Raw genomic sequence first — 15407 nt, forward strand, 5'->3', positions numbered from 1 at the left:
TTTTAACTTATGGTCAAGGCACAGTAAAATGCGCTATGTCATGAATGTTTGTAAAAGTTTGCATACAACTTTGACACGCATACGTTAAAGGGGAGGGTCGTTGAACCATAACTTAATATCGAAAATAATAATGCATTCATCTCTTTTATTTTCTTAAACATTACAGAATGAAATCTTTCAAAATAGGTGAACAATTGTATAGAAAGCACATAAGAAATGGCCGGGAAAATGAACGTATATGGAAAGTACATAAAAAACGGCAGAAAACTTGGCACTCTTAAATATGTCTTAAAATCATCAAATACTAATCCACAAATTTATCTTAAAACATTAAATTGATATGATGTTGATTCATAAATTTCCGTTTTAATGATGTGAAATAATACATAAGTAACTTTTGTTTGATAAATTTCCATAATCAAACTCAATTTTGGTCAGAGCACGGGTTTTAAGGGATTTAATTTTTATTTATAGAAAGAGAAGGTAACTCCGAAATTGGGTCCGAGGTCCGTGCATGGTTGCCAAATTTGCTGTCGAGTGTAGCATAAATCAGCATAGAAATATTATATAACAGAAAGGTTAACATTTGTATAAAAATAATATTGACTATCCCTTATCGCATGATGAGACTCATGAAAACCACGTGCATTATGTAGAGCGCATAAGGAAGTTATCATGACATAAGCACTGATCAGCTTAGCCTTAGAATTTACCAGATAGTATACAATTAACGTTTAAATACATTCAAATCAGATAAATATCTGATAATCCAAATAGTGATTACAGACGAGGCTTGCAGGGAAATACCGCAACCAACGACCGGTAAATACCAAATACCCCCCCCCCCCTTTTTTTCACCACCACCACACACACAATTAACAGTAAACACACTTGTATTTCTTGTAGGATAAAGCTAAATGTTCTTGTAGGATAAAGCTAAATGGAGGAAACTATTTATACCTTTGCTCCTTTTTATTGATTCAGCTAATAAAAGTAAATGATATTTGTATGTTTTATTAAGAGGGTGGTAAAGGGTTATTTTCGTGCAACATGTTTTGCCATTTTTATTTCACGTGCAGCCGCGAAAAAGTTTTGTTATTCTTTAACTCTTCAACCTTGATCAATGATCCATAGATGGAAACTTCCTACTATAAGGCATCTGCATACAAGGTATGAAGTATCCAGGTCATTTAGCTTCTGAAATTAAAGCTTTATACAAATAGTTTATGCCGCTGCTGCCGGATGGTTATCCCTATGTCTCGCATTTTGCGACTTTTGTCGCAGGCAAGACTAAAAAAAAGAATACATGAATGTTGGGTTGAATAATTATTAGAATTATAAGATAACCATTCAGATGTAAATCATGCTAACCGAAATGATTCTGCATACTTAATACCACAGGCACTTGTCTCTAAGTTCTATGTTTTGGGGAAATACTTTTTATAATTAATCATTCACTGTAAGATTAACACTTCCATTTGGCTGTGAGAAGACGAAATAATTTACAGTTGTCCTATTTCAAAGGCCTGTTACAAATGATTCCGAGAATAGAAATAGGGGTGTTATACACCATTTTGTAGATAATTCAATGTAGATTTACGACATAACAAGTTTCAGTGGGAGAGACAACCGCAGAATTGAAATATAATTTTAGATCGCGACCTGATGACATTTCTCATATATACGAATTAGGTACCTTGTATTATATTAAAGTATATAGGTAATTTTTTTCAGAGACAAGTGCCTGTGCTTAATACTTCTCAATAAATATTCTTACGCCATGAACATTATCATGATTATATTATAATTAGATTGTGGAGATGCATTAGCCTTTTATATACTACATGTATTTGATTATGCAGCTTCAGTATGCCGATTTTGTTTAAAATTTATGTACTATTTGTTTTTAGTTGAAACAAGTTAAGGCGACATACATGTATGTGTACCTAAAGTCAGAATATGATTAGTTATATATACCTGTATAGTTTATTTATACAAGATTCAACCATTAACATCTATTAAACTTCTCCAATTATCCACTTCTAAGAAGGTTGTTTTACCTTATACTTATTTGTTGTAGTGATGGTTGATCCTGTTACATGGAATTGTAAACAAGTTGGTCACTGGTTGAAAGAAAATGGTTTTGAAAAATACAAGAAGTTACTCTGTGACGAGCACAAGATCAATGGCGAAGCATTACTAGTACTCACAGAAAATGACTTGAAACAGCCACCATTACAGTTGACGGTGTTAGGAGATATTAAACGGTTAATGCTTATCATTAGAAAAGTACAATCACAGAGTAATGTTAATCTAAGCCCTCAACCAAATGGCTCTAGAACATTCCAGAAAACATCAACACCTCTCTCAAGGTCATACCAACAGTCATCATCTCCACAAAGTTATGAACGTTTGGATAGCAATGAGTCGATGGAAGAAAATGATAATGCTGATTTAAATGAAATTTCACAACAGTTGAGACAGGGACATTTTTCCAAAAATTTGGACCCAGAGCTATGGAAGACTGCATTAAGTTTCATATATGTATTTACAGTTTTCTTACTGACTTCCTTTGTCATGGTTATAGTCCATGACAGGGTACCAGATACAGATAAATACCCTCCATTACCAGATATATTCTTAGATAATGTACCATATATCCCATGGGCATTTAAAGCATGTGAAATTATTGCAATAGGACTAGGAACAACATGGATTGTTTTATTAATATTTCATAATCACAGGTTTGTAAAAATTATGATAGATTTTGGTCAAGTCAAAACTATATTTCTTCCATAAATATAAGTTTATGTAATCTATTGGACTTTCCTAAACAAATGGTATTCAAACACAAACAAAATTGCATCAATTAAAGAAAAAGACTCACCAGTAGCGCTCAAATTAAAACAGTCATGACAGTTCCTAAACCAAATCAAATATTATGAAGTTGAATTGAGAACGGACTAAGTTATCTTTTTACAGATGGTCTGAGGTGTCCTCGTAGAGGGTACTAGGGTTTAGATATCTAGAGCTTTTCATACATTTTGTACAGCCTTCAACAATGAGAAATTCCCCTATCCGTGTGACAGTCTTCAAAATTGTCTACAGTGTAGACACATTGTGATAAATTCATCAAAGATAACCAATTATTTAAAATACACACTTAATTTTCAATGGAAAAACAAGAAGAGACCAACGAACTGTGAAAAATTTCTTGACCTGGGACAGGTTCATAAGCATGTACTGGGGTTAGACAAGTTGTGTGAATGTGCAACCTCGGCCTTTTATCTCCGTCAATAGAATAAGAAAAAGGTACAAAAATAATGGCCATTAAAAATAACCTCAGTAAAACAGCTACATGTACAAGTGAATTATAACTCAATAATAATGTATCAAAGAATTTACCTGAAGATAACTCAAAGTAAGTTCAAAAACTTACCTTTTCCCACTCAAAATTAATAAATACTATCAATGAATCAGTACATTTGTTTGTTTTTTTAAAGTTTATGTAATAAGAAGATTGTTGTTTTACAGATTTATATTGATGAGAAGAATGTTTTCCATGATAGGAACCATTTTTTTACTACGTTGTATTTGTATGTTAATTACATCATTGTCTGTACCTGGTGCTCATCTGAAATGTGAAGGCAAGGTATGTTATGGCAATAGAGATATAAACAGGTCAACCTAGAAATAAATATGATAACGTGAAGGCAATATATGTTATGGCAATAGAGATATAAACAGGTCAACCTAGGAATAAATATGAAAATGTGAAGGCAGTATACATGTATGTTATGGCAATAGAGATATAAACAGGTCAACCTAGTAATAAATGTGAAAATGTGAAGACAATATATGTTATGACAATGGAGATATAAACAAGTCAACCTATGAATAAATGTGGCAATAGAGATATAAACAGGTCAACCTATGAATAAATGTGAAAACGTGAAGGCAATATATGTTATGGCAATAGAGATATAAACAGGTCAACCTATGAATAAATGTGAAAATGTGAAGGCAATGAATATATATATCATCCTATGAATAACAAAACATTACATAGAAAAATAGACTGAGCTACTAGAACCTCATCGAATACATGTACCTTGGATGAACTCAGGTGCTCCGGAAGGGTAAGCACTTCCTGACCTACATGTTTTATATTCATTCTTGTTTTTGATTCTTCTTCTGGTATAAAGTTACAGCTTCATAACACTGAAGATTACCTACTGTTTGTATGCATGGGGAATGTTGATTAAAAAAAATATCCGAGAAAAATGCAAAACAATCATCATTATAATTTTAATGATGATGGATGGCTGCTTAACGTCCAGCAGCAAATTAATATGCATATTCAGGACGAGTTCACAAGGTAACAGTCTGCAGGAAGACATGTCGCCTTACCCAGACACATTATTCTGACTCCGAGCCAACCAGTCTTTGCTCTTACTCCTTAATGCCACGTACAAATCTGAGATGCAGCAAATACCAATTTTAAAGTCTTTAGTTTGACTTGGCCTAGGTTCGATACCACGACCCCTTCACTCGAGGTGAACACACTACCACGAGACCACTGAGCCAGGGGCGACCTTCAAATTTTGAGACTTTACTTGTGGTGTGGCTACATACATGATCAAGAAATTTAGTGATTTGTGTTAGCTGAATGAAGATATCATACTGGTTATGAGTGAAATGATTTCTATTCATTTTAGCTGTATGGAGATAATATACTGGTTATGAGTGTAATGATTTCTGTTCTATTTCATTTTAGCTGTATAAAGATATCATACTGGTTATTAGTGAAATGATTTCTATTCTATTTCATTTTAGCTGTATGGAGATAATATACTGGTTATGAGTGTAATGATTTCTGTTCTTTTTCATTTTAGCTGTATGGAGATTGAGTGTAATAATTTATATTCTGTTTCATTTTAGCTGTATGGAGATATATGGACCAAACTTCGTAGAACCTTTGAGATCTGGACAGGACTAGGTATGACACTGTCTGGTGTTAGGACTTGTGGAGATTACATGTTCAGTGGACATACAGTTTTTGTAACTATGCTTAATTTTCTCATAACTGAATGTAAGTTATCATTATATTTTTGGTTAATTGGTGTATTTACAGATTGAGTTTGTGTTTTGTTATGGATGAACTCTCTTTTCACAGAATTATTGAGTATTTTAGTCATTTTGCAGACAGAGGCATACAAGTCCTCTTGACTCTTCTAGTTTATATTAATTTTGCCACAAGGCTGTCTTATTTATGTATCCTTTGGCTTTTACTGTACAAATTTAAAATGCTACTGAATTTTCTGTGTCGGTTATAAATCATTTGAAATATTGAGAATACTTATTTTAGACATTTACAAAAAGTTGTTGTTTGCAGTTTATCTATACATTCATATATCAAGGAATGACAATAGATCCTTTATTATAAGAGTTTTGTGTTTTTCAGACACTCCAAGAAAGATGTACTATCTCCATACTTCAGCATGGGTAGCCAATATGTTTGCATTATTCTTCATTCTAGCAGCCCATGAGCATTACTCCATAGATGTGTTCGTTGCTTTCTACATCACGTCCCGTATGTTTCTATATTACCACACTCTTGCCAATAATCGTTCACTTATGTTACGTGATAAGAAGAGAACACGAATCTGGTTTCCTTTATTCTCATTCTTCGAGTCTAAATGTGATGGTATTGTACCTAATGAATTTGAATGGCCGCTGCCTAGCTGGACACGAGTTAAACACTTTTTTATTGGATTGAAATCTGACATTGCAGCTAGTTCTAAGAACAAAAAGAAGCTGTGAAAAAGAAGGAATTAAGTTTAATGTAAGTGAAATGTTTGTCAATTTCATTTATATATTTAGCTTGTTCTATGTACAGTTATATTGACCAAAAATATTTGTAATTTTGACATGAACATATTATGTTTCTCCACTAATCTATAGAGCTAGTGTATTGTATATTCTTATCTGATTTCATTTATTTGGTAGTTAATTTTGAATGATAAAAAAAAAAGCTGAACTTGAATTTTTCTGGGTACTTCTCAGTAGTCAGAATTTAACTAAACAGTACTGTACTTTCTGTAACAATTTGGTCATTTTTGTTTCTCAGTAAATTTTGATATATATGGGTGATATTTCATGACTCTAACTACAAACTTCATGCCAATGTGAGTAGTTTAGACTTTATGTTTAGATCAATTGCTGGATTATCCTTTGCCTATGCCTGTTGATCAAAGGGTATATTATTTACATAGTTCTTTCAATATGACATCTGTTTTATAGTCAGTTTTAAGACTTACAATGTAAGTCACCCCATGGGTCTGAAGACTGAACTCTTTCTAAAGCGTATCTTTAATTAGAGAAAATTATAATGGAATACTGTTGGTTCATTTATTTTCGTTAGTATCAATTTTCGTGGATTGAGGAACAGTTGTGTTTTCGTGGTTTTGCAGAAGTTTTCTTACAAAACCTAAAGAATATTTATACTTCGTGGTATCCCACATCTTGAAAATGAGTCCACAGTAGTCTTAGTGTAGACTGTTTAGAACGAAATAGCTTAATAGATGACTGTTTCTAGTGATGAATAAGATAAATGTCTGTAGAATTATACATTATTCATGAATGAGTAAATAATTGACAAACGCTTTGTAAATTTACTCATCTAAGGGAGCAACCATTTAACTTCAAGGAGGGGTTATGGTTTTTTGTCTGCGTCAGAAGAGCGATCAATTTTATTTAGTTTTTCAACGCTATCAATCAAATTATTTTTTTCAATATTTAACACTATAAGGTATGGGGAAAATCTGGATTCAGAATATTTTTTTTGTCATCTGCTTGACCAGAATATTTTTTTTCATCAAATTGGGGATCAGAATATTTTTTTAGAAAAAAAACAAGTTAAATGGTTGTTCCCTAAACACTGACACTTGCGAGATCTGTGATGATTTTTTTTATGTGATATTAATTATGTCTTAAGAGGTAATATCTTGCCTATTTCCCTAGAGTATAAAAATACTGAAAAAATATAATTTAGCTGAAAGAGATTTACAATTAAATTTACCAAGATATGTAGAAAAATTTCAGATGCATATATATATATATATTGGAAATGATGTTTGTAGTACTAGTACAATGAATATGACTGAGTACATTGTATAACAGATTAGCCCTTGTCCATTTGTTCCTTTATTGTGTCCCTTCTGATAATGTTTCCATTGCCTTTTCTCATAAAACCATGATTATAAACCGTTGACATTTTACTGTTATAATCCTTTTGTATAGTAAGCCATGACTCACATTTTATGCCTGATTGAGTTATATTTGGTAAATTAAAAACCAATGATGTTATATTACTGATATTTCAGTGTTACCTTTCCATTACAAAATACAACTGGTGAGTTTCATTTGATTTATTTTTAATGAAGTTGTGGCCTATTGAAATAGAAAATAGATTGAAGATCTCAGTTTTTCATACTTTTTCTGTAATGCCTGAATCAACTAATTAGATTTCCTACCATAGGAATACCTGAATCACTTGATTAGATTTTTTTATAAAGATCAAGCATAAGTTTCATTCTAGTTGAACGATTTTTGCTGAAGTTGTGACTCTAGGTCATAAAAATTTATTTTAACAATATATGTCTCAGGGATTTGGTATTGCCAAGAGTTACTTGCAATATCTGCATCTTCAAATAAATATTCTAGTGAACAATAATCAAGTTGATGTGATCACAAACTAAAGGATATATGTACATTAAACCTAAACTTCGACCTGAGATGTGGTCCATGAAGTAAGAACACACAATACATTACAATTAAGGTTAATTATGCCCCATATAAGGAAGTTGAGGAGGGTATAAAGTTTTTGTTCAGATTGTCATCAATTTCTTGTCCCCTTGCTAGCACCTTCATTTATTTTTAGGATCCTTCCAAATTTGAATGGTTTCAACTGTTTGTAACCTTGGATGAGTTCGAAAGTCAGAAATATCTATAATTCAGGACCATTTTTACAGGAGGAAGGCATGTAAAAGTATCCCATATAAATTCTTGATTCCAGGATAGTTCATTCATTTTATACCAGATCCTCTTCAAATTGGAATGAAGGTTTTTACTCATCAAAACCTAAGGTGAGCTCCATTACAAAATAAATCTAAATTGAGGGACCATTACTTCCCAAGGGTAATTTGTAAAAATATTCAATGATATGTTTTCTTGCTGTAATAACACCTGTATTTTTAGATCAATTGGTCCACAGGCCAGTGTTCACTATCGCTATCACTTGGTATCTTTGGCGTCATCTGTTAACTTTTACAAAATTCTTCTACACTGAAACAACAGGCCAAATAAAACCAAACTTGACCACATTCATCCTCAGGGTATACAGTTTTAAAATGTGTCCTGTGATCCAGCCTGTCAACCAACATGGCTGCCAAGGCTAAAAATAGAAAATAGGGTAGAATGCAAGTATTGTCTTTTATCTTGTAAACAAGTTTTGGTGTTTTTCCATACATTTATTTTTGGTATTTGAGTGTTCTCACCAAAGGTTCTTTCAATATTTTATACCGGTTATGATTTATGATATTGTAATTGGTGTTGTTCTTGACTTTATATTATGATAATTATTTTTTCCCCTACATTGACTGTTGTTAAGGGTGTGACAAAGTGAACAAAACACTTGGCTATATTCGTATGCAATGTATATAAATATAATTTTCACCTATGCATTTCTAGATGCTTAACTTTTTATATCTATATTACTATATTTTTTTACTCTATTGTTTTGCTACATGTAATTGATGACAATTATGATGTGCTAATATGTTATTTTTGTTCATTATTATTTATTAATTTCTAAGTATGTGATTATGCAAAGCAATATTTGAAAAGCAAACAAGATAGATTGTTTAATAGACTGTCTATATCTGTTAGGATTTTACAAAAATAAGGAATAATAATGTTCTTACTATTTTCTGTTGCCATAGAAAACTTGTATGATTTATGTAAAAATGTGACTAATTAATGGTTTTTTGTCATAAGTTGATTGTTACATGACATCAGGTTATAAACTTCCAGTGAATCTGTGTGTAGTGTGTATATTTAATGTTTATAGTAGGAGTCTGACACACAACTTATCGTCCTGAATATGCATGAAATATTTGCCACTGGACGTAAAGCAACCAACAATCAATCACAACATGCAATCCTGGGGAACAAGGGAGATAATTATGCAAATGACCGGGAAGAGAATATGAATGTATACTCTGAAATGTACACTGCAGATGTTAATGTAAATAATATCTTCTATTTTATTATTAGTGGTTATATAGTTTTACTCTAGGAATTAAATTACTAGGTTTTGTTTTTGAACTCTTTTCCTTTAAAACAGTTTTACAATAATGTGCCATAGAATTTTGTTAAAAGGCAGGTGTAGAAATTTGAGTGTTTTTTCAAAGTACTTAATATATTATTTTATCATGATATGTTTGTATTAAAGACAGCCAATCAAAGTTAATAAAGATATTGCTTGATACTGACTTACTGGTTTATATGTCCTTTCCAACCAAAATTATCACTACAGTGAAACAATGGTACTATTACCTTTGAGCAATAGTTGCAGCTGCGTTTGTAATATGTTTGCCTCACTTTAAATAGCTAAAATGATCTGCAAGACAAGATTTACCAATAAGTCACTTTGGTTAAAAGTGGGTATAGGTGTGTAATAAAAAGAAACAGTTTCAAAGTTTTACGATCATGGCCATTGACAAAATAGAGGGGACACCCAGGACATCACACCATTATATTACTAGTATATGTCATGTCTCGATGATCCAGTATTCATCAAGTTTTCTGGTTAGTCAGATTCCTTAGACTTTATATATATATAACAAAATATTGCATATTCAATACAGTTTTAATATATAGTATACATTAACTAAGTGACTCATTTAAAATAATACTTCTTTGCTCATTCAATTTGTTTTGCAAAGTACAAACATTATATAAAAATTTTTTTATCTTCATTACTCAAGAGCCAAATAAATAAAGATTTTTCAACTATTTGCTTCTTGTATTAAAAAATCATTAGATTAAATTTTAACATTGAGATTATAATATTAAGGAATAATGGGTGTCAACCCATTTCTCCCATCATATATTTAGTCCACAATTTCCGGCCCAGAACAATATTAGTCTGAATTTTACGGCTCAGTCTTGTGTTTCATGTATTTAGTCTGAAATTTTTGACCTGGTCATATATTAAGTATAAAATTTCCGACCAAGTGACATTCATATATTTGTCAAGTTGATAAAGGGACCCATTCCAGCGACACATCTGTATATACCTTAATAAAGGAAGTGACACACCCCCTCCCAGGTGTGGTGACCAGTACAGTAAACATACATGTATAATCGAGGTCACCTCTATATAAAACGAATCCCTGCATATATGACAAGTTACAAAATGACAATTTACGAATTAAGAACAGTTACAAGTTACAAATTGATAATTTACGAATTAAGAATTTTGACCCAGTTGGCTTTCCATATTCAGCAATGGAGCAGGACACCGTTCCTAATCTTGCCTGATTTGTCTTTGGGCAGAAAAAGCAGGAAAATGATAAGCAAAGATTGATTGCAGATACTTTTTGTTTAAACAATCTATACCTTTGCTATGACAATATCGCGTTATCTTGTTGCTATAATTGATATTAGATTATGTGTTGCATTGGAATAGCTCAGTGAATTTGATCCCTTGGGAAAATTCTTATTTTATTCAATATAAAAGGAATTTTCTTGGTATAAATGTCTACACAGTAGAATTTTATGGGGCAATGTAAGTCAACTGCAGGATCATAGTTTTCTATTTTCAAAATATTAATTTCAATATAATCTTGCAGGTGGCTGTCACTTTGTCTTTAACCCCATATTTCAGTGTCCATTCATTTATTTCACTTTTATGGGACATTCTTTTTTAATGACTTTATTGGTCATGCAAAGAAATGATGTAAGGCATAAGTTTTTGAGATTTCATTTATGTTCATTTTGGAGATAAAGTTTACTTTCTAAGGATAAGTATTGAAACTAACTCTGTTTCAGATTTTTATGCCCCACCTACGATAGTAGTAGGGTCATTATGTTTTCTGATCTGTGCGTCCGTTCGTTCGTCCGTCTGTCCCGCTTCAGGTTAACGTTTTTGGTCAATGCAGTTTTTGATGAAGTTGAAGTCCAATCAACTTGAAACATAGTATGATATGATCTTTCTAATTTTAATGCCAAATTAGAGTTTTGATCCCAATTTCACGGTCCACTGAACATAGAAAATGATAGTGCGAGTAGGGCATCCGTGTACTATGGACAAATTCTTGTTTCCTCTACTTTTATGAATTAACATTGGTAGCTATAATTTGATAAAAATTCAAAGAAACACCACTAAGTCTTCATAGACAATTCATAATTCCATCAATACTGACATACAGATACTTGGACGACATATATGACCCCCATATATTTTGTAAACAATCCATATTTTTCTGAATACAGATATTTGGAGCAGCTCCGCTACATGATCATGCTTTACAAAGTCAGGAACATCTTTAGTGTCTTTCTTTTGTCGTATCTTAATGCTTTTGTCATCTGTGGAATCTAGTTTTGATGGTAGATCTTTCAGTGATAGTCGTTGTTAAATTTATTCATACCATTCAAAGACTCGGGCGATATAGATCTTGACATATTTTATAGACAAAATACAGATCTAGCAGCACGACCATCACCATAAAACCAGGATGAGTTAAGTGCTTCGGAAAGATAAAGTTTTTGCTCAACTGGTGGCTCATGACAAGAAAAATCTGGTGACAAGTCTCATTTGGTGATGTCATAATTGACAAACAAATGGTGGATTGTGACTAAAACAAATGGACCATATCCATAATCCACAACAGTTAAGCAAACCATGATGGCACCATGCATGTTAAACCTACCAACAGAATATACCCCATATTCAAGTGTTGCTGAGATGTTGCTGAATAGAAATGGAAAGTTCGAATTCATACAGAAAAATAGGAAATATCTCTTGCCGTAATGTTTAATTCTCAGCCGATTCTCCGGCATTGTTTCGTGTAAGTAAAGATATAAGCAGACTGGGCAAAGCTGAGTCTGTGGAATTTTTTATTCGAAATTCAATGAGATAGATGGGATCAACATAGTCAGCAAACTTTGGTTCATCTCTATATTGGAATGTGAAATTAAAGAAGAATGGTATCTTCTTTTCATTTATCTTGAGAAGCTCATATATGAAGCCTGCATGCTACGAATAAAAGAACAAGTCGACTAGCAGGGTCGGATTCAGGCGTGGCGGGCGTGCGCCCCCCTAAAATTTGCAAAGCATGGGTTGTCCTCAGCTTAATAAAGAATATTTCTATAATTTTACCTCAAAAAATTTTCGCCGAGCGGAGGTTCCAAAAGGAAAGTTAACTGTTCAACAAATGCCCACCAAAAGTAACAAATACATTGTCGAACAAAACATTTAGCACCTTGTAGATGTCTTTTTCAATGATTTTTTTCACCAGTTTTAGTGATTTGTACTTTTCTAAAATTTCAATACAAGTCATTCTTTTTTATGAAACATGGTTGGAAATTCTAACATTTTGTCTTTAAACCTAGAATGTAACCTAGTAGTATAGAGCTAGTCATTATAGGTGTATTTCCAATTCCTGAGCGGTGGTGTAAATAATTGCAGCCATGTAAAATGAATAAATAAGGGCAGATCGTGATTAATTGTATATCGAGATTCAAATGCTTGGAGAAAAGGATTCAAATGTATGTTAAAACGCAAAGTTTGAATTTGAATGAAACAATTGACACAGACCAGTGTGGAAAGTCATTAGTTATTTAGTGTTAGTATGTTGGACAGTGTTTTCCCCCATTAAGTTTATGCATGGTGGTGCCCTCACCAGATGTTTTCTGTGATTTTTTCTGTTGTATGTTAGTATTTGTTCAACGGTGACAGCACGGTCATCTTGGATTTCAGATTAGTAGTAAAAGCTCGAAATTAGCATTATGCATATTGCCATTCAGTTCATTCAATATCTGGTTATAATGTTCAAGTTTTTTAGTAGAAGCTATTTGTGTAAATTTCCGATATGATTCTATTCAAACTATGTTCCCCAGTAGTGAAAATCTTTGGGTTTTTTTTTTTCGGATAGGCACCAACAACTCAAAATTAGTAGAGGAACACCCTAGATGTATGATTTGGTTTTAATATGTGGGATGGTTTTTGAGAAGCTGTATGTATGCATGTCTCAAATATATGGTTTTATTATGTTCCAATGTGGTGGCTATTTCTTATTCGGTTTGGCAAGAAAAAACGCCGCGAGTATTCTTTATGCTATAGGATCATCCCAGTACCATCAGTGCAAGATTCAGTTCAAATGTATGAGACTGTTTACTGAAAAGAAGCTATGTGTGTGTATTTCTCATTGTTTTGTGTTAAACTTTGTTCAATTGTGGTGTCTATTTTCAATTTGTTTAGATTGGCAACAAAAAGTCAAAATTGGTATTTGACTATCTAAGGACCATTCCTAAAATATTTTAAATCAATAAGCCAAGAGATGCCCCAGAAGATCTTTGCAATTTTAGGTAATCAGAATCATTTGTTGCCCGTGCGGTCATTTCAAAATTCAAATCCACACTAAAAAATGGTATTTTCAAAAATGAAGATTCCTTTTAAATTTGGTTATAGTTGGCAAGAAAGATTTCGCAGGAGATTAAATTATGAAAAGTTTACAGACGTCACGATGTAAGAAACCTCACACGACCCTGCGGGCTAGGTGTGTTAATAGGTGTAAAAATTGTGTAAATTTTAATTCGTTTGTTAAACATTTTCTGCCTAGACTCCAAAGGCTTGGTTGAAGTAAGATAGAAGTATTTTTTTCAGATATAATATTAATTTTTATAAAATGTCAAATCCAACTCATTTGTTCATGATTCTTGATTTCTAAGAGAAGTCAATGCAGTTATATTGTGTAGACTCAGAGAAATATGAAACGTGATTCTTAAAGATTTGACTGAATTCGAAATGGAAAAAGTAGTACACATTTATTTTTCTTTCCAAGTTTGTTTATGCATGTTATATGTGCAGAAAGATATAAGAAATGAAATTTTTAACAGTGGTGTAAATTTGTGAAAATAAGAGCATGCAGTTTTTAATTTTTTGTATTTCAATAGATCAGTGTTGTAAATACCACTGCAATTGCATTTGCGCCAATTTTTGAAAAATGCAGTATTTCATTTGCGCCACAGGGTTCAAATGTATATCATTTGCGCCAAAAAATGAATATTGTTTTGTACCAATTTACAGGTAAACTATAACGGAATCGTTTGGTATATGTTGTACTTGTTCTCATACAAAACCTGAGAGACACTTAAAGGTATACAATTGCATAGTGTTCACATGTCCGAGGTGACAAGATGGACATAATTCATTCGGAGACAAACGTGAGAGCAGGAAATACGTCTGCATCTAATTTTAATGCCTCTTAATTACTATATCTAATGTATTGAAAAACTGAGACAAATCGCTGATCGTATAGATTAAAACAAGAAAGTTACAAAGTAACAACAGATGTGGACAGCAAAACCATTATAAAACATTGAATGATAGTCAACCACGGTTTAGGCCAGGAAAAAGGACAATCTCGGCATTTAAAAAAAATAACAGTGTTTAATGTTTTCATTTTGATTAATTGGTGAATGTGATTTATGATGAATACGTTATATTATGATGTCAAAACTATAATTTAACATTATCATTAAAAGTCTCTCTTCAATATACTAGATTAATTACTTAAATTTCTGGCGCAAAAAAATGTATTATTTTGGCGCAAATGAAATATGGTTTGTGACACAGATGAAACTGATATTTTTTGCGCAAATGAAATGCCAATTGACTCAAAAGCAAAGCACAGCATTAACAAACACAAATTTAGAGTTTTAAACAAATAAAGATAAAGTTGAACATTGTAAGATAATTGTAAGAGTCTGTTAGGCCTTGCGAGTTTAGTCCCTTTACATAATAACATGTATAAATAAATGACTATTTGTACGTTGGACTCTTTAGTAGCTAGTACAAATGATTTATAAAACAATACATGGCATCATATCACACTTAGCGGGGTTTGTTTTGTATTCAACAATGCTCTCTTTTATTTGGCTGCCTGAGAGATGATCTAAAAAAAAATGCAAATGGAAACTAGAACTGTCCACCAAGTTGGAGTAGTAACTATTTTTTATAGCGAAGTATGCTAGTGACTAAAATACGGGGAATAAAAAAGGTGAACATTTTATCACTAGACCAATATTTATGTAAGCTTGTACTTTGTGCATTCGAATCG

At 32.3% G+C, this 15407-nt stretch overlaps 1 protein-coding gene across 2 annotated transcripts; it reads left to right on the plus strand.

Annotated features, from left to right (window-relative positions):
• The first annotated feature begins 480 nt into the window (after nt 1–480).
• Nucleotides 481–9548, plus strand: LOC127709352 (sphingomyelin synthase-related protein 1-like). Of its 2 annotated transcripts, none has more exons than XM_052214833.1 (5): nt 481–578; nt 2081–2744; nt 3535–3652; nt 4942–5092; nt 5465–9548. In XM_052214833.1, exons 2-5 carry the CDS (start codon nt 2083–2085, stop codon nt 5821–5823), a joined length of 1290 nt encoding a protein of 429 aa, XP_052070793.1. In that variant the 5' UTR covers nt 481–578; nt 2081–2082; the 3' UTR covers nt 5824–9548. The 2 variants fall into 2 exon arrangements, with proteins under 2 accessions (XP_052070793.1, XP_052070792.1); XM_052214832.1 differs by lacking the exon at nt 481–578 and adding an exon at nt 585–822.
• The last annotated feature ends 5859 nt before the right edge of the window (nt 9549–15407 follow it).

Source organism: Mytilus californianus, unplaced genomic scaffold (genome assembly GCF_021869535.1).
Source record: "Mytilus californianus isolate M0D057914Y unplaced genomic scaffold, xbMytCali1.0.p SCAF_7, whole genome shotgun sequence".
NCBI classification, from domain to species: Eukaryota; Metazoa; Mollusca; class Bivalvia; order Mytilida; family Mytilidae; genus Mytilus; species Mytilus californianus.

Excerpts from the sequence above, each read along its gene's own strand:
- LOC127709352 (XM_052214833.1), top strand. The coding sequence starts at position 2,083 with ATGGTTGATCCTGTTACATGGAATTGTAAACAAGTTGGTCACTGGTTG. Across the intron at positions 2,745-3,534 it reads TTAATATTTCATAATCACAG|ATTTATATTGATGAGAAGAA; the intron begins GTTTGTAAAAAT and ends GTTGTTTTACAG. Across the intron at positions 5,093-5,464 it reads TAATTTTCTCATAACTGAAT|ACACTCCAAGAAAGATGTAC; the intron begins GTAAGTTATCAT and ends TGTGTTTTTCAG.